This window comes from Octodon degus, unplaced genomic scaffold, assembly GCF_000260255.1.
Source record: "Octodon degus isolate 3935 unplaced genomic scaffold, OctDeg1.0 scaffold00093, whole genome shotgun sequence".
In the NCBI taxonomy this organism is placed as follows: Eukaryota; Metazoa; Chordata; class Mammalia; order Rodentia; family Octodontidae; genus Octodon; species Octodon degus.
The window spans coordinates 4,385,425-4,406,789 of NW_004524669.1; the positions used below are offsets into that span (position 1 = coordinate 4,385,425).

The 21,365-nt window shown below is 55.6% G+C and overlaps 1 protein-coding gene across 1 annotated transcript; it reads right to left on the bottom strand.

The window, feature by feature from the left end:
- Positions 1 to 329: 329 nt before the first annotated feature.
- On the bottom strand, positions 330 to 20,774 carry Krt80 (keratin 80). The gene is made up of 9 exons (XM_004637844.3): positions 20,139 to 20,774; positions 14,415 to 14,623; positions 10,093 to 10,153; positions 9,766 to 9,861; positions 4,202 to 4,366; positions 3,703 to 3,828; positions 2,923 to 3,143; positions 2,308 to 2,369; positions 330 to 2,168 (listed from the first exon to the last, which is right to left on the bottom strand). Exons 1-9 carry the CDS (start codon positions 20,436 to 20,438, stop codon positions 2,041 to 2,043), a joined length of 1,368 nt encoding a protein of 455 aa, XP_004637901.1. The 5' UTR covers positions 20,439 to 20,774; the 3' UTR covers positions 330 to 2,040.
- Between the last annotated feature and the right edge of the window lie 591 nt (positions 20,775 to 21,365).

A 21,365-nucleotide genomic window follows, 5' to 3' on the forward strand; every position in this document is an offset into this window, starting at 1 on the left:
CTGGGAGTTGGGGTGCAGTGGAGCAGCATACAAAACTTACTAACGCTGCGCTCATCTGCCACCTACTGTCCACCCTTCATTTATCTGGTGGGGCTTCCCTGGAATTGGCTTCCCCTAGCCCAGACCTCTCTGTTGAGACATTGTCTTGTGTCACTGTGGCTCCTAGAACCAGCAGGGGGTCACACCTAAGGACACAGCGGGGTAGGGATCTTCAGTCTCCCCACAAGAGATGGGAGGAATCTACGACATCCTGTGCTCAATCTGATGGACCAGCGACTGACTTATCCCCAGAGACAAGATAAAAACACATACTCAGTTTCATCCATGGACAAAATCTCAACACTTTATTCATCCCTTGGCAGGGAGTTGGGGGAGGCATTGCCCAGTCAGGTGGGGTGGCTGGGATATGTGTTGGCTAAAGTCCAGATAGTACACAGCGCTGATCATGCAGAAACAGGAAGGGAAACAATAAGTTAAAAGCCACATAAGTTATGAAAAAATAATATGTACTTTATATATCTCATATTCCCACTGAGGATTTGCTCCCTTGGAAACCAATAAATAGCCCGAGAAGAAAGCAGTGATCAGCATCCCCTTTAGGAACATCAGGGATGAATACCTGGCCAAGTTTCCTTTGGCCTGAGAGAGTTGGTGGCCCACCAGCACCCCTCACAGGCCCGGCGGGCCTTGGGGATCAGGTGAGGCCAAAGCCATAGGCCACCCTGACCTGGAAAATGTGATGAAGGGATCAGACAGGCTAAAAGAGGAGGCGAGGGAAGGGGTAGTGGGGAGGAGGAAAGGGAAGAACGACAGTGGCTCGAGGAGTTGAGGTTGGCGCTGCAAGGCTACCCCAGCGAGGGGACCAGGATCATTCCTACCAATCCCAGGTCTTCCTGTGGATTTGAAATTTTCTCTTTGGTTAAGCCCTTTTAAGGAGATTACCCAGGCTTCCCAGCAAACCAGGGCTCAGAAGCTCCCCGACCTGCCTAGACTGTGCTATCCTCATGGCCTGCTGCAGGTGGGGAGAGCAGACATGGGGAGTGGGAGAGGCCAGAGCAGAAGGAAGGAAGAGGATGTAAGTCCTTAGGGAGGGCACCCCGGGCACCCAGGGAATGCAGAGAGCAGAAGGCCAGGCTATTTGACCCAGTGCAGAGGAGAGCAGGGTCCTGAGAAGTGGAAGTCAGGGAAAACGGACTGGGGTTTCATCACAAGGATCGGCTAGGGGTCTGCAGAGCCTGGTACATCAGAGCTGGTGGTCAAGCCCAGGAGAGGCCTGGGCTGGGGGCACATTAATTCCAGAAGTGCAGGGAGGTGACCATGTGGGAGTAGCTTCTGGAGAGGTGGGGGGCTGGCTGGAGGTGCCTGCCTGGTTCTGACTGCAACTTTGGGGAGGCCCACAGGAGGACAGCAGGGTGCTGGTGTCCAGGCTGATCTCAGGTCGAGGCCCAGGTCTCAAGTGGCCAGGGCCCCTCCTCCCCTTATTCCCTAATACTGTCAGGTGTCTGGGGAGCCCAAGTGTGGGCAGGCAAGGGCCTCAGCACCAGTCCCTTTGGCAGTCCAGATACAAGATGGGGCCAAGTGTCCTCCTAGCCCTCCACAGCCTGGGCACAGCACAGGCACCAGCCTCAGTTCTGAGGCAAAGGCAAGGCAAGGCTTGAGAGAGGAGTTTAGGGCAAGTGTTGGGCAAAAGAGTTGAAGCACCTTGGTGAGAGCTCTATGTTGGAGGAAGAGCCTCAGAGGAGTGGGGAAGCAGATGCAAACTGACTCTCCAAGTTTCAGTTTACCCAGCCCAGAAGACCTGTGACCAGCAGGTTAGAAGAGGGGACTGAGACAATGATGCCACAGTGGAGCCACTGGCACTTAGCTTGCACTTGGACTATCCACAAAAGAGCAGGCCCAGTCTGGAGCCCGTGTCCTCTCAGGTCATATCAGGTTTTGTCTCCCCTCCCAACCGGGAGGTTCCTGGATACTTTTCTGAGTCTAGTTTAAATCCCTCCCGCTTCAGTCAGAGTGTCCTGGGGCTTTTGGAGTCCAGCTGTCTTACTCTGAGGCCTCCGACTCCTGAGACAGATACTTCTCTGACATTTCAGTGATTTGGATTACAGGGCCTCTTCGGTTCTTCTTCTTTCTTCGAGAGGGGGCCTTGGAGAGGGCTGGCTTGGAGACAGCTATAGGGGACAGAAGGGGCGGGACAAGACAGCTATAGGGGCTGGAGGTTTGGGAGCCACTTAAATGATGCCCTTGGAGTCCTGATCCCCTTCACTCCATGCTCCTCCCCACCATGGGCTCTTGGGAAGGTTCACTCACAGGTTCTGGGCCAGGATTGTATGGTGCTGACCACGGTGGCTGAGGCAGCGGGCCCGTCCATCCTGCGAAAGGGGGAATGTAGCAGGACGTGAGGGCAGGCTGTAGCTCCAGCTCCTTTGGGGTAGGGGCAAGTGGAGGGCAATTCTTGGCTGTCCCTTCCAACCCTGAGGTTGCCGTATTCTGTGAGGCTGGCTCCCCAACCCCAGCCATATATATATATATATAATTTTTTTGCAGTACCAGGGATCAAACTCAGGACCTTGCACTTGCCAGGCAAGCACTTATTCCACTGAACTATCTCCCTGGCCTTTCCTCTGTATAAATGGCTAACACTTGTTAATGCATGTAAGTAGACATGTATTTGCATGCATAATCACATTAACCTTCCTTTTATCACAACAGATAAACCCTGTTTTTGTCAGTCTTCTCTTCAGAGGGGAAACTGAGGGTTTAATGAATTAGGGCAAGAGCTCAGGAAATGCTGAACCAGGCCTGGAACGAGGCCATGCCAGGTCCACTGCATGTCGTCGCGCTGGAAAGGAGGCTGGCCTTGTGTGGGCCGAGGCCCCCAGCCCTCCCTCTTCGCAGCCCCACCCAGCCTGTCCAGCCCCTCACCTGCTCTCCTCGCCCTCCACAAGCTTGCGGTAGGTGGCGATCTCGATGTCCAGCGCCAGCTTGACGTTCATGAGCTCCTGGTACTCGCGCAGCTGCCGGGCCATGTCCTGCTTGGCCTGCTGCAGGGCCTCCTCCAGCTGGGCCAGCTTGGCTTTGGCATCCTGGAAGGCGAGCTCGCCCTGCTCCTCAGCTGCCTTGATGTTCTCCTCCAGCTTGAGGCACTGCAGCCCGCCAGGCAGAGGGAAGGAGGTGGTGAGTCAGGGAGCAGGCCGTGGCCAGCAGCCACCACTGTCACTGGTGCTATGAGGGCTATGCAGTGGCATTGCTGGTGCATCCTGGGTGCAACGCAATAAGAACTTGGCTGGACCTGAAGAGACCCTGTCCTTGCCAGAGTGAAGCACTGCAGTCACTAGAGGAGGCTGCCCCAGCCGTGCCCAGGGCAGCCTGGGACTCGGGCCTCCATTGCTTTCTCAGTAGGGCTGGGGTCAGGTAGGAGGGAGTTGATGGGGTGTACGTGAAGGGGTGCTCTCTCTCTCTCTCTCTCTCTGTTGTCATGCAGCTTGGCCAGCATACAGTGCTCAGGTGATCCTCACACTGCCTAAGCAGGCTGGGCTACATTCCTCTGTGAAGGGTAAGGAGACTGAGGCACAGAGGCCCTGTGGCCCGCTCAGGGCCTCTCTGTCAGGTCTGATGTGCACCCAGCGTGCACGAGTGTGAGCCTGAGTGTGAGCCTGAGTGCTTCCCTTCACCCCTGCCCCCGTGGGTCCTGCAGACACTCACGTGGCTCTTGACAGAGACGATCTGGGACCGGAGCTTCTGGATGCGCACGTTGAGGTCGGCAATCTCGCAGCGGTTGTTCTGGAGGCAGCTCCCATATTCGGCTGAGCGAGCGGCTCGCTCCTCCAGCTGCCCAGGGAAGGAGGCAGTCACACCCCTGGCCCATGGCTGGTTTCTCTCAGCCCTCAGGCCTGTCTCTACCTCTGCAGCCTACCACTTTGCCACCTCGCTCTTCCCCACTAGTCCTGGGGGGTGGGCACCCAGGTGAGCCCTGGTAGGAGGGGTGGACTCTGATCTTCCGGAGGGTGTACACTGCAGCTTCCTTCTTTCCCCCTACCCTGGCAGAGGCTGGGCTCCCACTTTCTGTGCCTGTCTGTCCTCACTGCCCTGCTCCCACCCCTGAGGGTCTCGGGACAGGGAAGCCACCCTGAGGCAGCTGCCTCTTGCACCACCTTCCTGTGGCCCGCTGAGAGTCGCCCTGGCCTGCACACTGAGGCCTCACCTGGCTCCGCGAGTAGGCCTCGGCCTCCTCTAGGCTGCGGGCTGCAATGGCATCATACTGGGCCTTCACTTCCTCCACGATGCCACTCAGGTCAATGTGGCAGCGGCTGTCCATGCCGACAGTCACTGACAGTTCCTTCACTTGGGCTTCCAGATCCTTCAGCTCCTGGATAGGCACAGATGTGAGGACTCAGTGCTGGTGGAGAGGGCACGAGGGCCCCCAGCCACCCCTCTCGTCTCCATCCCTAGAGCAGAGAGAGGGGCCTGCTCCCACCTTCCCTTCTTCCTCCAACTTTCACCATTAGAACTCCAAGGGATGGCTCACTGCCCTCACTCACCTGGCCATTTTCCTGCTTCTTTGATCAGGGTGAGGGTGGTAGGGAGGGGCAGCTCCAGAGACCCACTCCATGCACCTAACCCTGCCCCAACTTCCCTACCATGCTGGCAGCAGGGCTGGGCCGCAGGAAGCTGGCTTGTGTTCCCCGCTAGATGGGAGCTCCCCCAGGGCCTGGCCGAGTCACGCACACCTCTGAACCCACACCCGGCTGGGTAGTCCTCATTTGGAATACATGTTGCCATTGAGGAGCAGGGTGGGCTTGAGGCTGGCATGCCGACACCCCCGGCCCTGCCTCACTGAAGTGGGTATAGACCGTGTGAGGCTGAGGTCCTGCTCTGCTCTGAGGTTCACCCCAGGTTGCCCTCTAGCTGGGGAGCTTGCTCTCAAGTACAGCAGCGGCATCTTCTCATCCCTGTCCCCAGAGCGCGCTAGAAAGTGCGCTGCTTCTCCTGCACGCCTCACACAGCCTCACATCTTGCCCTCCCACTTCTGTGGTCCTAGAGACCAGTGAGTATGTGGGGTGTCCTGGCGAGCCCCCAGTGGCACTTCTGTCCTGGCTGGGGATTTGGCATTTGATACAGCCCAGGAAAGGCAGGGCACTGCCAAGCGGAGCCACAGGGGTGAAGGGATCTGCGAAACCTAGTTGATGGGCTGCCTCAGACTCTTTCTGGAAAGAGGCAAACTAGGCAGGAGCATGGAAAACAGAAGCAGGAGATGGAGAACTGAGAACATCTAAGGACCTGCCCAGGCTCGCTGCCCTCTCAGGAGGAGAGTGCGTAACAATGCTTGATTGTGATACAGAAAGGCCACCTTGGGCATCTAACTTTCCTTTTTTTTTTTTTTTTTTTTTTGACCAAGCCAGGGGTTGAACTCAGGCCCTTTTGCTTGCCAGGCGAGCACTTATTTTACTGAGCCATCTCCCTGGCACCAGAAAGGCCACCTTGGGGTGAGTGCCAGCATCCACAAGTTGGCAAGAATTAGGCTGTGGTACACTTTAGGCTTTCTTTGGTACTCTGTGTAAGGAGGCTGCTGTGTGTGACTGCCCTCCTTCAGTACCTCCTGGCAGGGTAGACAGTAACTCCTGTGGGGTAACAGTGTTGCTTAGTAAAATGCAGAGCTCACGGGCACTATGCCATGACTTGCCTCATCTCGTATTAAGTAACCCTGGTCGAGTTTGTAAAACCTTCTGAACCTTAGTTTTCCCATCTGTGCAATGGGTATTATCATATGACTGAAAATTGGTAATGTTTATTGACTGCATCCTCAGTGCCAGATGCTGTTCTAAGTGCTTTAGGATTTATTTTTTAAAAAACCCTCACAACAGCCTGGAGAAGTATTGTTATCATTCTCATTTTGCAGATGGGGAAATTGAGGCAGGGAGGTTTCCCTGTTCATCTGGTTACATTCAAATCCAAGCTGCTCTCTTTAATTGCTAGCCTTAATTCATAGTTTGTTAAGGAGATTAAGTGAGATTAAGTCAGGAAAGCATGGAGCACAGTGCTTGGGATGTAGTAGGTACCCAATAAACACTGGCTAAGAACACTACTGTAACTGATAAAAGTGAAGAGCTGGGGTGAAGTGCCCCGGGGCAGAGCAGCCTACTCCCGGGGAGTGGCCTTTCCCTTCCAAAGCTGCTGAGGCAGCCACTGCTTCTCTGGAAGGGATCAGCTCCCAGGAGGTGTGCCTGGCTGCACACGTTGTCAGCAGATTCCACAACTAATCTCCCTGGAACCAGGGGTCACGGGTAGGGCAGGTGGCATTCAGGCCAAATGCATCCAGGTCCCATTTGTGCCAGGGAGCTGGGCTCCCTGCAGTGGGCCTGTGTCCCAGGGCGCCGGGTCGGGGGTGGTTCCTGAGAAGGCTGGCTGCAGTGTGCAGATGAAGGCCTGGGAAGACCACGGCCTGGGTCCTGCCAGGCCGGCTGGGAAGGCTCTGTGGGGATCCCAGCCTGCGTGTGTACGTGGGTGTCGGGGAGAGAGGTGCTGCGTCCTGGGGTGCAGAATGAACCCACAGAGCAGCGCTTTTCTAGTCGGATCTAAAGTTGAAACTAGTTTGTGAACCTCCGGAGGCTTCGCACGTTCCCCATGTTTTCTTCCACCCGTGGTAGCCCTGGTGGAAGTGCAGCGGCCTCCCTGTTTGCTTGAACCTGCTCTGACCTGGGAGGTGGGCACTTGTCATTTGAGACTAGTCTAAACTGAGATAAACCACATCAAAGCCTGATTTTGAAGATTTAGCATGAGAGAAACAAACAAACAAAAAGCAGAAGAATGCAAAATAGGCTATTCTTTTTTTTATGTTAATCATGTCGAAATACCTATATTTTGCATATATTGGGCTAAATAAACTATATTATCAAAATTGCTTTTTTAAAAAAATGTGGCTACTAGAAAATTTAAAATAAAAAATGTGACTCATATTGTATTAGGGCTGCTTGGCAAACCAATGCTGTGGGGAGTCTTTTCAGCAAAAAGCCTGGAAAGAAACACAAAACTCGCTTTCCACTGTCAATTGCCCCCTTGCTGCTCCAAAAGGAACAATAGATGCCACCCAGCTTCTGCTCTGTACCCATGGGCTCCATGCTGGAGGATTCAGCTCACCATGGACGGGAAAAACCTTGGATCTGTACTGAACACGTACAGACTTTTTCCTTATCATTATTTCCTAAGACAATACAGAATAGTAACTACTATTTATATAGCATTCACACACTATTAGGGATTATAAATAATGTAGGGGTGATTTAAAGTCTACAGGAGGGCACTGTGGTACATGCCTGCAGCCCAGCTACTCTGGAGGCCAAGGCAAGAGGATTAAAAGTTCAAGCCCAGCCTCGGGAACTGGTGAGACCCAGCTTGGCAGAAACAAAAGGGGAGGATGAGGATGCAGCTCAGTGTGACAGCTTTGGGTGTGACCCTCAGTACTGGAGAAAAATGTAGATGGGAGACTATGTATAGGTTATACACCAATCAAGCATTAAAGGATTTTGGTCTCTGCAGGCAGGATTTGTGGGCCCACTTTCTGAGGATACTGAGGGACAACTGTAATGCACCTAGTCCCATCACTGCCGTTCATGCTGGCCTTGAACTCAGTATGTAGCCCAAGCTGGCCTCGAACTCACTGTGATCCTCCTGCCTCAGCCTCCTGAGTGCTGGGGTCACAGGTATGCTCCACCGGGCTGGGGAGATAGCTCAGTAGAATAAGCACTTGTCTGGCAAGCCCAAGGGCCTGAGTTCAATCCCCGGTTCCACCAAAAACCAAAGCAAAGCAAAGCAAAGCAAACCAAAAACAAAAAACAAAACAAAACAACAACAACAAAAACAAGTGTGTTCCACCATTCTCAGCTCCACAGTAGTCTTATAAGGTACTACCAGCCTGATCAGGATCCCCATGTACCCCCACACTCTGTACCTGTGTCAACCTTATGCTTGGCTAAGGTCAAACTTGCCAAGCCCAAGGCCAGGCATGTGCCCACCCTCCAGTTCTTCCTGACCCAAGGCTCCTCTTGCCCTGGCTGCTCTGAACATAGCAGCTTCCTTGTTTCCCTTTAGTCCCCAAGTGTGCCCCTGACTTCAAGGTTTTGTACAGCTCTTCCTACGGGCAGACTGTCCCCATGCCTGCTCTGCCCTTGCACCTCCCTGGAAAGCCCCCCGCAACAGGGCTCAGAAGCTGTCCCCTTCCTGCAGCACCATCAGATCACCTCTTTGCCCTCCAGCAGTAATCATCCTCCTGAGCAATCTCCTCTAGAAGCTGTTCATGTGCTTCTTACCTGTGTCCTCCTAGTTAAACCCTGCCCTGCTGGAGAGGGTGACTACATTGTCTTGCTCCTCCTGGGTTCACAGTGCCTGGCAACTCGTTAGCACGTGGAAAACACTTTTCAGTGCAGGAATGGGCTTAGTCTGCAGCACAGGCCTCCCAGGCTGGTACCATGATTCTCCTGCAAAGTCTCTCCATTTTGCAGACAAGGAAAATGAGGCACGGGGGGAGACATGGCTTGCCCAAAGCAGCAGAAAGGGCCTCCAGATGGAGTCCATGGGGCTGGCTACTAAGAAAGGGCCAAGCAATTTTGTGAGCACAACCCTGGCAAGGCCTGCCTTGGGGTACAGGTTTCAGAGTCTTCTGGCTGCTGTCTACAACTGCAAGGCCCCCATCCTGGCTTAGAGCTGAAGCTCTGAGTGTGCTGAGATGCTGGGGGAGCGGAGCGCTGCCCCATGGTGGCGGCATGGAGAGTGTGGGCAGGGGAGCCCCTAGCCCACTTCAGCCAGCCTGTGGGCCGGGAGACCTGAAGAGTCCTCCGAGCTCGGCCTTGCTGGACAGGGCACTTTTCAGGGCTGCAGGTGTGGGTGTCCTGCCTGGGCAGGCAATGCTACGTCTGCTAAGCCACCCCGTGGCTGCAGACAGGTCTCAGCACCTCTGGGGCCCCAGAAAGGCTGAGCTTGCTTGTGAGGAGTGTGGCTGTACACAGCCACCTAATCTGGTCTTCCTCCCACAGGATGAGGCTGTAACACTGGGGTCACTTTTTACCATGTGGTGACTGAACTTGGCTGCTCGGCACCAGCAGTTTTCAGCATGCATAATTTGCATAATTCTGCCTATTCTGAGTTAAACAGAAGACATAAGAGCCTCTTTGGACCCCTCGTCTCTGAGAGTGTAGAAAGGAGGAGGCTCATCTTGCTCAGTGCCCAGAAGGGAGCAGTGCAGTGCAGGAGCAGCGTCCAGAGCCCTTCTGATGACTGTGAGGGCCACACAGTAGGCCCTGCTGGTCACTGTGTACCCAGGATCAAAAAAAGGACTTAGGAGACAAACAAGACTGTGCTCTGCGGGCTCCTCTGTCTGTGTGTCCTGGGTCACTTTGTTAGAAGCTAACATTGTCTGGGAGCTAGAACCAAAGCAGGGACGGGGAGAAGCTTGCCCAGCAGACCTGGAGCTGCGTGCATCTATGCTTGAGGTGGCATGGCTCAGCAAGGCCAGCTCCATCCGGACAGGTGTGCAGGGCTTCTGGGCTAGGGTTGGCCTCCTAATCCTTGCCTGACACACCTTGTCTCCTGCACGCCCTCAGTACCCCAGCACACACTAACACATACACGGCTCTCTCAGAGAGCTGTGGCTTTGGGGAGCTGCCTGTATTCTGTGGAATGAGTGTCGCTGAAGGATCCATACCCTCAGACTGTTTTCCTTCACCACGTCAGGGTGCCCTGCCCACAGAGGAGACCCTGCTCCACCTTGCTTACCTGCTCGTAGATGGTTTTCATCAGCTCCAAGAAGCTCTGCAGGCCTTTTAACTTGGTTTCCAGTTCGGTCCGGCGAAGGCACTCAGTGTCCAGATCCTGGTGTTGGTAACATCAGTGAGAAATAGAGAGAGGAAGTGGTGGGGTCCCAGGGAAGGAGAGTGAGGGGCACTAAGATCCTGGGGAAGGAGCATGATGTGGGCAGAGGCATTGCCGTCTGCCTGTTGGTCCTTAAATGTTGGAGGTTTCACGTGGGCAGAAAGGAAACTGGGCAAGCCTGAAGGAAAGGAGGTTGGGGCAGGAGGGGGGCGCCGGGTGTGGGCAGCCTACCTTTTTCAGTTGCACGAACGTGAACTCCAGGTCCGTGCGTTTAGAGATCTCATCCTCATACCTGGGTGGGGAGGAGAAGAGATGGCTCAACTGGACATGGTGAGAGCTGGGGTGTGGGTCATTCTCTTTGGATGGGACTCTGGGCCTCTGCTGTCCCACTCTATCCCCTATGCCTACAAGAGAGAGGGGTTGTCTTCCATGATACGTCCCCGACTCCTTGCACTTGGCTCCTGTTCTCTCCCTTCCTCCTGAGGACTGCCTGGGTTTCTTCTTCTTTGCTTGGCTGCACCACCTCATCCAGCTCTTTGACCTGGTCTGTGGTGATTTCCTCGCTTCTCTGCCTTGGGTCCTCCCCAGCATCCTGTTCCTACATCCCTCTCCCACAGCCCCACCCCGCTGTGCCATCCCTGTCCAGAGTGACCAGAGTTGGTGGAGGGTAATTTCATTCCTTATCTGTTGGCTTCCTCACAAGTGTACTGGGCCCGAGACGCCCAGGGATGTATGTGTGCAGAAGGTGACAAAGCCCCTCCCGGCTTCCACAGCTGGGTACATGGTGTGCAGTCCGTACTCCAGGGGGTGCCCCAAATCTCTTCCTAGGTTGGCCTCCTTCCTCATCAAGGCCACTTTGTGCTTGCAATAAGGACACTGTTAGAGGCGGGGTAGGACCCTTGGATCCCTGACCCTATCCTTTTCTTCCAGCTAGACTTTGTCTTGGCTCCATGGCCAGCTGGGCACCCTCCAGCTTCATACTCCCTTCTCTCTCCAGCCTTTGTTGGCCCCAGTGTACATGGGGTTCTGTGGCTTCTGGGTCCTCCTCTCCAGAGAGTGTGTGGATCACTGGTGGCTCTCAGGGGAGCCACCCACTTGCCTAGTTCCTGACCGCACAGCAGGAATGGTGGCACCCATGGCTACCATGCTACTGGCCAGCCCTGTGTCTTCTTGTCTCCCAGTACAACAGAAGAGCTGGGAGGGGGTGGGCCTAAAGGTGGTCAGGACCCCCAGGGCACATGATCTCTGAATCTCAGGGTGTGAGTTCAGATGTGGTCCCTGGCCATGCCTTGGGCTCCAAGATCTGAGAGAGGCTCTGAGGATGTGGGGTACCAGTGCTGAGCAGAGGAACAGACCAGGGAGAATGCAATGGCCTGTCACAGGTGCTATGGGCCACCCTCGGCCCTAGGCTGGGCATGCCCTATACCTATCCTGTGATCGTCAGAACCTCCAGCTGGGAGGTCTGGGAGTCCCATTTGACAGCGGAGGAAACTGCTTGGAGAAGGGCCAGAGGCACTTGAGCTCTGTTGGCCCAGCAGAGCATCAAATTGTGCTTCCTTGCTGACTAGCTGTGTGTGGGGGCAGAGGTGTGATAACGGCCTTGTCTTGAGGACCAAATGGGTTAATATATAAGGTGTTTATTACAGGGCCTGACAGCCTCCACCCTGTCCTCTAGTATTCTTGGAGAGAAGCCTGTGGCAGCTGGGTGGCTGCTGCACATCCCTCACCAATCCTCAGGGCTGGGCTGACTTGTACAGCTTCCTCCTGGGACTTGGGGGGCTCTGAGGAACACCCTGCCCTGGGGATGGGGCAGGGGCTGGGGAGCCCCTCACCCTTCACATGCAGGTAGGTGGTTGAGCCCTGCCCTCTTGGGGTAGCACAGTCCTGCCAGCTGGTAGGCTGAAGCTGGAGAGAGCAGCCTGTGGGGGACCCGGTGCCTAGAACCCTCCTTACAACCCGCTGTCCTTCCCACCCTCTGTTACTTCTCTTCCTTCCTCCTGGGCTGAGGTCTTATAACCCTGTCTCTGACCAACACTGAGTAATTCTGGTTGCTTGGGGCCTGCTCCCTAACTTCATATGAGCTTTGTCTTCTGAAAACCCTTAGCTGAAGGCTTTAGGTTGGAGATGATGAGCCCCCTCAGAGTTTCCCACCCCTCAAATGTGTCCTTTGCTGGAGAACTTGAGTTGCCACTTGAGAGAAACCCTCCAGGGCTTCAAGGAATGTATGCAGTGGATATAGAAGGAAATCCCCTCACCCCTCCAGCAGAGAAGGATGCTGGGAGTATGGGCCTGGAAGAGCCTTTGTGGCTTCATATCCAGGGTGGGTCTGTCCTGGCCCTGGTATTTCAGGTGAGGGTGGTAAGGAGGGCTCTGGCCACTGCCAGGGCTCTGGCCACTGCCAGGGCTCAAGCTACACACACCCTGCTGTCTACCCTGACCTCTGAGTGAGTCCCTTCCTCAGGGGTTTGTCCCTTGCTCTGGCCATACAACGTGCTGCTTTGCTGTACCTCAGTCACAATCACTCTGGGTGTTGGCTCACCCATCAGCAGTGTGGTCCAGCATCTCCCAGAGTCACTTGCTGTGCCACATGGTAAGTTGTTTCCACTGCTGGGCCTTTGTTTTGTGCTCAGTGGTAGAAGAGTTAATCTAGCTAATCCTTGGGGCCCCTGCTACCTCCCAGCCCTTGGGAGCCCCCATTTCCACTGAGGCTTTAGGAGACAGCTTGTCTCCCAGTTAGCCCAACTCTCTGCCAGTCTACCAATCAGCAGCTCTCACACCCATCCTTAAGCCTGTTTTAGATCGTCACACCTGTTCCCCTCTGCTGTAAGTTGTTTATTCCTGGAGCTGAGGCTGATCTCATCGCCTTGCAGAGGCATGGCACCAGCTCCGCCCTGTCAGGGTTCCACCCGCCTTTCCCTGGGCCCCAGGCTGTGCACAACCAGGCTGTGTTCCCTAGCTTTGGCTGGCAGATCCACAGACTCTCTTGCCCCTGCTGAGGTGGGTTTCCTATGCAGAGTGGGAGAGACATCCTGATCTAAGGCATCAGGTCAGACAGCAGAGCAGACGGGGCTGAGACAGGGAAATACTGAACAGGGGTTGCTCAGGACTTCAGCTCTGCAGGGCTCCTGTGGGCACAATCTGGCTAGGCTGGCTGAGGGGGTCTTTAGCCACAGCCTCTTGCATAGCTGTGTGCCCAGGAAAAAGACCTGCCCTATCTGGGCCTGTGCTTTCTATGGAAGTAGGACCATTCAGCCATTCTCTGATCCCAACTTGACTAGGAGCTAGTGACATAGGCCAAGGGTTCTGATGAATTGATCTGACTTTGGTCTGCTGTTAAGAAGCTGTGGGGGGAGGGTGGTTTCTGAGTGAGCAGTCAGACCTGTGTTTCCTAGGGCTTGGGAGGGCAGAGCTCAGAGGAAATAGTGGAAAAGCTGAGCCACAGGCCAGATGCCTGGATTCCCAGACAGGCTGCTTGGCTGGCTGCTCTGGAGAATGGTGGCTTCCTCTTACTGACAGGGCTTGGGCTGCTGTGCCCTGCAGAAGGGGAGATGGGGCATTCAACCTGCTCCATTCTCCCCTTGCTATGGCTGAGCCCAGACCCAAAGAGGGGTACACAAGGGTATCCCCTCTCCCTTGCTCTGCCTCAGTGTCCCGGAGCCCTGCCCACTGCCTGACAGAGGGGTTCACCTCTTTCCTGCGCTACCCAAAGGCCAGTGCAGCTCAGTAAGTCCATATCCAAGACTCACTGTGTACTGGGAATTTCATCCTTCTTGGGGATGGGAAAGCTGCCTTTTATTAACGCTAGGCATCGTGCCGGAGTCTCGTCTTCCTCCTCCCCTACCTCCTGAGACTGCTATCAGTCACCACCATTCCCATTTCACACAGGAGCTAGTGAGAGCGATGGTGGTGGGGAAGGCCAAACCCTCTCGGAGTCTGGTGCCCAGGCCTGGCCCGTAATCATCAGGCTGCTCTGCTTATGCGCTGATTCCCGGCCTGCATGTCCCACTACGGTGTGAACATATTTTGTATGTGGAGGCTGTGTTTTCCTTGTAGATCCCTCAGTGCCCTACACATATTACCTACAGGGTTTTGCTTCTTTAGTCAAATAAAACCTACCCTTTCTGTCCCCTGCCTGTACTGGGTGCCTCCCTCTCCTTAGCAGCCAATTGAAGTCAAGATCCAAAGCCATATTCAGAGCATAAACCCATCTGTCATTCTAGTAATGACATAATGTCCCATGCCAGTGCAGTGTGGGTACAAGCAGCCATGTTTGTAGCACCACAGTGGGGCCACTTAACAGGGTTGTGGGGGTGTCCAAGGGCTAGCACAAGATTGACTATATTGTAAACTACTGGGGGAGGGTGGCAGCTATAGATTCCCTGCCACATCCCTGGTATTTAGAGTGGCACCTGGCACATATGAGGCCCTCAGTAAATGTCTCCAGAGGACCGATGTTCCATAACTTCTTGCTCCTTCCTCTGCCTGGAGTGTGTCCCACCAGAGTACAGCCTGCTTCCCACCCTTGCCCACGGGCCCCATAGGAAGCCACCTACTTGATTCGAAACTCTTCCACCTTTTCCAGCACTTGCAGCAGATTGGCCTCGAGCTGTCCCCTCTCCTGGCTCACTTTGCGCAGTTCCTCCTGCAGCCGGCCCTGGTACTCCTCATAGTGGTGCCCAAGGTCGAAGGGGGCTGAGTCCTGGCCCTGCAGGAAGCTCCAGCGAGTCTCCAGCAGCTGGTTGCGCTGTTCCAGGGCTTGTACCTGCGAGAGCAGGAGGGCACTGAATGGGCCAGCGCTGGGCGAGCCGGGATGCCCGTGTGGCGGGCTCCCTGGGACGTGGCTGCTCATTTGCACACCTCCACCTGGGCCTCACTCTGGCATTGAGAGCAGGGAACCTCCTGTTACTGATTATTCAAGTGGAAGATGCTGAGATAAGGAGGAGATGGAGGTGGGGCCAATTAGCCAAGGCTTGTCGGGGCGTTGGCTGAGGGAGGTGGCTAAGGTGTGATAGTACCCACAATTCGAGTGCCTGTCCAAGCCCATCTGGGGCTGGCCTGGGAGACCCCTGAGAACATGCAGTGTCAGAGACCCATCTACCCCTCCTCCAAGGCAAGCCTGGTCTTGTCTTTGAAGGACAAAGACAGGGTCTGCTTAGGTCTTCAGTGCTAATCTCAACCACCCCATAGCTGCAGGCCCTTGGAGCTTCAATTTCCCCAGCTAGAAATTGGGGATGATTTCATCTGCTTGCCTTTGAGGGCTACTGGGGGTAGACCCTGTGATGGACTCAGAACAGTAATAATGCTTATGTGGCACCTACTGTGTGCCAGGCCAGTTTCTGAATGCTTGCCATCTTTAACTCATTAGATGGCTGCTTGCAACAGCCCACAGCATAGGTATTATCAGCACATTTTACAGGTGAGGGAATCAGGCATAGAGAAGGGAAAGAATTGCCCAAGGTCATGACATTAGCAAGTTGCAGAGCCAGGCCTGGAATCCAAGCAGTTTGTATTGAGAATTTCTTAACCACAACAGCATATGTCCCCTAGGTGTTTCCTGGGTTACTCTGGGCCAGAGACCCCAGCTGCCCTTGTTGAGCTGGCTCCTTCCTGCAGCTCTGGACAGGTTTGCCTGGGAGATGAAGACCTAAGGGCTCTGAGTCCTAAGGCCCCTCGAATCATATGCCTCACTCTGGGGTTTCCACCAGGGCTCCTATGGCCCATGGACTGCAGCCCAGGCAACCATGCTGATCTGTGCCATGCAGGATCTCTCTTAGCTCCCTTCTCTCCTACCAAGGCCAGTCTGATGTGGCCTGGGTCTGCCTGGCCTCCCCAGTATGCAGCCTGCCTTGGGTATTGTCCTCCCCTCCATGGCCAGCCCTGCCTGCCCTCCTCCTCCTCCTCATGTGTACACCAGCAACCCTCCTGCAAGAAGCCCTCCATGACTCAGCTCAAAAGACTCCTCCTTCCCTCCAGCATCAAGACCCTCAGTGCTCTGCTTCTCTTCTGTCCTGGTTACCAGCCTCCCTCCCTGTAGACTGGAGAGCTACCAGCTCCATTCGTGGGGTCTCTAATCTTGGAGCCCAGGATGTAGATAGGTGATTAAAGCATGGCTGGTCCTGTTACTGGACAGTTGGGCTATTTTTGTCATGAGGACGCTGTGATCAGTTGTGATGCTTCTAATGACTGCAACCATCTGAACTGGAGCTGGCACCAGCTCCAGAACCACAGCCTGAGAGCTTCCAGAAGCCCTGGGGTTCTGCTGCTCTGGAGCCTGCGGAGACCTTGGGGCATGGAGTAAGGTGACTTGTCCAGGGTCACACAGTATACAGTGGTCATGCTTTCCAGACAGGCCCCCCAACAGCTGTGGCCCACACTGATCACCATGAGTCCCTCTCCCTCCCCACTCACTGTCCCGTCTACACCCACATTTTCCTTTCTCTCCCAAGATCCTCTGATGAACTTGGGAAGCCTCTATTGACATTCACAGTAGGCAAGCCCAGTAGGCGTGCTGGTTCCTGGCAGTTGACAGTGACATTTGTCAACTGTCACTTCTCTGCTCACTTCCCATCCACCTGCACTGGTAAGTTCTTCTTGAAGCTGCCTTAAGCCTGCCACCTACTCTAGTCACAGCCAAACAGGTTCAGTGGGGACGGAGGTCAAGAGGGTGTCTGCCTGCTTTGTGTGTGTGAGAGGGAGTGTTGGGGGGGAGGCATTTGCTCACCCCACCTTCTCTCAGTTTTGACAAACAGGAGCCAAGTGTTTACACTAAGGGTGGGGTGACAGGAGAGATGTGAGACTACTTCCTCCACCCACGAGCAACAGAGAAACCTTCACACCGGGAATTTCTTCCCTCAGTGGAGCCTCAGTGCTCTGTGCTCCAGTGCTAGTTGGTTGTGGGGAGTCAGGGGGGAGCCTTCTGTGTCCTCTTCCTTGCAGGAGGCTCTTGTCTCAGTGGTGGAGGTGGAGGCTCATCCCCCAGCGTGGCTCTTCTTTCTGTCAGGCTCTTCTCTCTTGTAATAAAGGCCCAGGAGGGCTGACAATTCAAACAACCCTCAAAGTGCCGACCCCCAACTCATCAGGGATGCCAGCCTTCCTCTCTGCTCTGGCTGGCCCCCATCCTGAGGTCATGTGGTGGCAACTCCAGGAGGGGTCTACCTGCCTCTATTTTTAAAGATGAGGAGCTTGAGGCCCACAGGCCCAGAACTCAATGCAGCCCAACTCCGTGGTCCTAGACTAGGCTTGGGTAGAGGGTTCAGAGAGAGGTATGATTTTTTTTTTTTTTTTTTTGGCGGGGAGGGGATCTGAGTCACTCAAGCTGGAGCTGCTGGCTAGAGTTGGGTAGCATCTTGGGGGAGATGGGTTGAGGTCTTGGAGGCTGTGCTTCTTGAGCCGGCCTGGCAGTCCTTTGGGCCAGGCAGGCCCTGGTCAGATCTCTTGCCTTCACCAAGGACCACAGTCACTTCTTCAGGAAGGGCTCATCTGTCTTGCATCCAGGCAGACAGACAACTCTGAAGTCACTCATCCTAGGGAAAGACGTGATCCCCACCTCTGTGCCTGGGCCTTGGGTGCTGCTTTGTGGGGGCCTCTCCTACAGCCTCTCAGGCTGACCGTGGACGAGCCTTCCTCTTGCCCACCTCCATGGGCTCTGCTGTTTGCAGATGAAGATGAGAGTCTCAGCCAGCAGCCCCTGTGGGATGCAGGCACTGCCTTCCCTGCGCCCCCCACCTTCCTGCTGCCACTCCTCCATCCTCATCTCATGGCCATGGCCTGGACAGGCTTTCCCTGAGCAGGAACTCAGGGACCCCACAGAATCTGAGGCACAGCAGGGAGAAGTGGCTCATCCAAGGAAACACAACCAAAGTAGGAGGAACAGCACTGCCAGCTCCTGGAAGTGCCCCCCGCCCCTTATAGGGCCAGGAAGAGAGTGTGGATGGTGCACCCTTGTTCTCCTTTCTGCTCAAAGCTCCTAGACTGTACTGGATCTTCTCCCAGGCCTCCCCACCACCTTTCAGCTCCACACAGATCCTACACACCAAGTTCCTGCCCTGTGCCCCAGCAGGGCACCTCCCACCCCACTGGCCTGGCCCCTCCTGCCCTGTGCCCCAGCAGGGCACCTCCCTCCCCACTGGCCTGGCCCCTCTCCCAAGGGATTAGCTGGGTTCCCGAGCAAGTGGGGCCAGGCCCTTTAACTTTACTTCTCATTATCAGCTATAAAACAGGTATCACACACTAGGTATGTTCTAACTGCTTTTCAAAGCTCGTCCCACTTAATCGATGGGCCCATTATATCAGTGTGCACGAGGCACAGAGAGTAAGTCATTTGCCTGATTGCACAGCTGGAGCCGGGATTAAATCCATTAATGGTGTTCCCGGTTTCACTCTCTGAGCCACTGCCAGCTTTCGCTTCTCACAGGAGACAGGGCTTCTGGGGGTGGGGTAGGGTGGAGCAACCAGGGCCCTCAGCCCCCAGCTTCCTGCATCCCACCACAAAAGGCACCCTACTTTAGAACCAAGATTGAGGACTGGAGGCTCTAAGATAGCTAAAGACGGTCACTGGCCCAGGGCACAGGATCCAAACCTTGAGGCCCCCTCCCTGTGCCCACACCCACCTGTTCCCACCCTGGTCCCACCCTGTCCCCACACGGAGGCTCAGGGTGACATCAGCACTGGCGTTCAAGGGAGAAAAGCCACGCATCCGAGCCAATTCACAGAGCAGAGTGCAGCCTTCCTTTTAAGGGAGTAAGCCGGCTTTGGTGAGGAGGTGCCTGGCAGGGCCCTGTTTCCCCCAGCAAAGCAGCCCAACAGCAGGCTGTGTGGCAGGCTAGGGAAGAGATGCCTGCTTCTGTAGGCTGCATCCTCCCCTCCAGACTCCTCCCTGGGGCCTGCACGTGTGCGTGGGAAACCCTGGCCCAGACTTGTGAGTGGGGGAAGAAAGAAATGGTCTCCACCTCTGAGGATGTGGGTTTTATGCTTCACGGACCTGAGCTCAAATCTAAATGGGACATGTGCTGGTTGTGTGGTCCTAGGCAAGGAGCTTAAGCTGTTCAGTCCTCCTCTACTCAAGGGGACGCCAATGCTGGGGAGGCACAAGTTCTTGTCATCGGCCTTCAGGATAGGCACAGGGAGGTGGCCCCCAGGCCCTCAGACACAGACAGCTGCTCCACATGCCCTACTTCCCTGCTGCTCTCTGTGGGCTCCCAATCCATGGGGCAACCAGCACCGAGGAGGAGACCAAGTAACAGATAGTGGTGGAGTCTGGGCAGGAGGCTGGCCCTGTTTACTAGGAGGGTCAGGAAGGCAAAGTTTTCCTTCTCTGTAAAATGGGCACAAATGTCTTCTTTCGTACAAGTAGTCAAAGGAAGTAGAGATAGATATGCAGAGCATCCAGCGCAGTGCCCAGCATGAAGTAAACAATTAGCTATGAAGAGGATTCCTATCAGGATGGGCTATTCTCGGGCAGATCAGGAGGGAGTCCACGACAGGGCTGAGTGGAGGTTTCTCAGAGGGGTGCGTAGAAGCCAGCTGGGGAGGTGGACAGGACTTTGTTGGGAGCTCCCTTGCCTGAGGATAGAGGTGGATGCCAGGGCAGCAGACCAGCTGCAGGCTGTGGGCAGTGGAGTCAAGAAGCTTGGGGGCTGCAGATGCCAGGGACTTGCCTCCTCTACTCAGGCGGGTACAGCAGGCTGCGTGGTTCTGACTCTAGGTATCTGTTCCCTGCATTCCTGTGTCCTGACATGCCCAAACCGCATGGACCCACAACTTGCCACTGCCCTGGCAGCAGCCCCCCACCACCTAGGCCCTGCTGGCTCTTCTGATGAGAGCTGAGCAAGCTGCCTTGAGAGAGGCATAGTGGGGCTGGAAGCTTGTGGGATGGGCAGGAGGGGGGACCCTGCATGGCCCCCTCCACTGTACACCGGCCCTGCGGCAGGACTGAATGCCACTCCTCCACAAGCCATTCTGAGGGAGCCTTCCCTAGGAGTGCTCAGTGCTTTGCCCTAGCTCGCTGGGGGGCTAGGGTGACCTCAGGCCATGTGACCTGACCCCCAGAGGCCATCATGGATACCTTCTGCTCCTGACTCCAGGAGGGATCAGGACTTCCTTCTCCATCCCTGGCTCAGAGTCAGCCTGCTCAGGAAGCCAGGCTGCCACCCCATTGGCTGGAGGCAGGGGAGGAGCACGGTGCCCTGTGCTCAGGGACCTACAGTGCTCAGTCTCCTGCCCAGGCCTGGCAACCCTTCGTTTGTTGGTACCCCGCCCCTCCACCCACTTCTGCTCACCTTGCCAATCAGGGAGACAAATTTATCATTGAGGACCTTCATCTCTTCCTTCTCCTGGTTCTTCTGCTGCTGGACAGCTGGGTCTACCTTGAGGTCCAGGGGCTCCAGGAGGCTGGGGTTCACAGTCACCTTGGGGACTGTGCCAGATGGCCAGCAGCTTGTGAGGCTTCTGGAGCTGAAGCCAGGTCCTGGGGCCCCATAGCTGCTCCATCCAGAGGTCCCAGGCCGGGGGCTGCCCAACGGGGTCACCTCACAGCCACTGAGGCTGCTGAAGCCAACGACGCAGGATCTGCAGGCCATGGTGGCCCCTACCCCCGGCCTGGGAGCGGGGAGGCCTGGTGTGGCGCGGTGAGCAGGCAAGCAAGTGAGCCTTGGAGGGGAGGCCGGTGGCTGGCGGCTGCCTCCTGTCGCAGCCAGAGCAGGCTGGGGACTGAGATGCAAACACCTGTCGCACAGTGCTCATTAGCTGCGGGAGGGCGGGACGCCTCTCAGCCCGACCAACCTGTTAGATGATGTGGTGCTCCTGCCCCTCCCCCAGCACCACGCACATCTGTCCCTTCGCGGGCAGGGGCTCCGCCTTGCAGGAGGGCTGGTCACAGCCCCCACAACTCAGCTTGGCTTGGGGAGAGGACCAAACCTGGGCTGTCTGAATGGTTTGGGAGTGGGAGATGGCAAGAAGAAGGCAGATTTAATAAGGAGAGAGAGGAGAGAAGCCTGTCACCGCAGAGCGCCTGCATACCTGAAGGCTGACGTAGCTGGGCCCACATAGTTCTGGAAAAGATGAGGCGAGCACAGCTCTGAGCTCCTGGTTGCAGGGAGCAGTCCTGGGCACTGTGCCAACCTGGCACTGAGAAACAGCGTCTTTATTATTTATTTTCTAGTTGCCAAAGAGTCTCCCCGGCTTAGGTTCCCTTTCCTGCCTGCCTTTGCTCATGGTTTCCTGCCTGATGTGTGCACACCACTGTCTCAGGGCTGGAAGAACAGTGGAAAAGTGGGGTTGGGTTCAAGGCTCAGCTTGGCTGCCTGCCACCGCGCGACCTTGGGCAGGCTACCCAATGTCTGTCCTTAGGTGGGATGTGGGGATGAAAACATGGGCTGTGTGGGCAAAGCCCTTAGCAGAGGACCTGGGAAGCCACCAGCTGCAGCCTGGCATGCTTGCCTGCACAGCCCAGATAGCCTAGGCCAAGGCGGCTCCCCTCAGGGCTGCAGGAACATTCTCTTCCCATT

Bases quoted from the DNA above. Each gene is read 5' to 3' on its own strand.
- Krt80 (XM_004637844.3), bottom strand. From the start codon at position 20,438: ATGGCCTGCAGATCCTGCGTCGTTGGCTTCAGCAGCCTCAGTGGCTGT. The intron at 2,370-2,922 runs GTGAGGGGCTGG...CCCCTTTCGCAG, and splicing joins GTGGAGGGCGAGGAGAGCAG to GATGGACGGGCCCGCTGCCT. The intron at 2,169-2,307 runs GTGAGTGAACCT...TGTCCCCTATAG, and splicing joins ACAATCCTGGCCCAGAACCT to CTGTCTCCAAGCCAGCCCTC.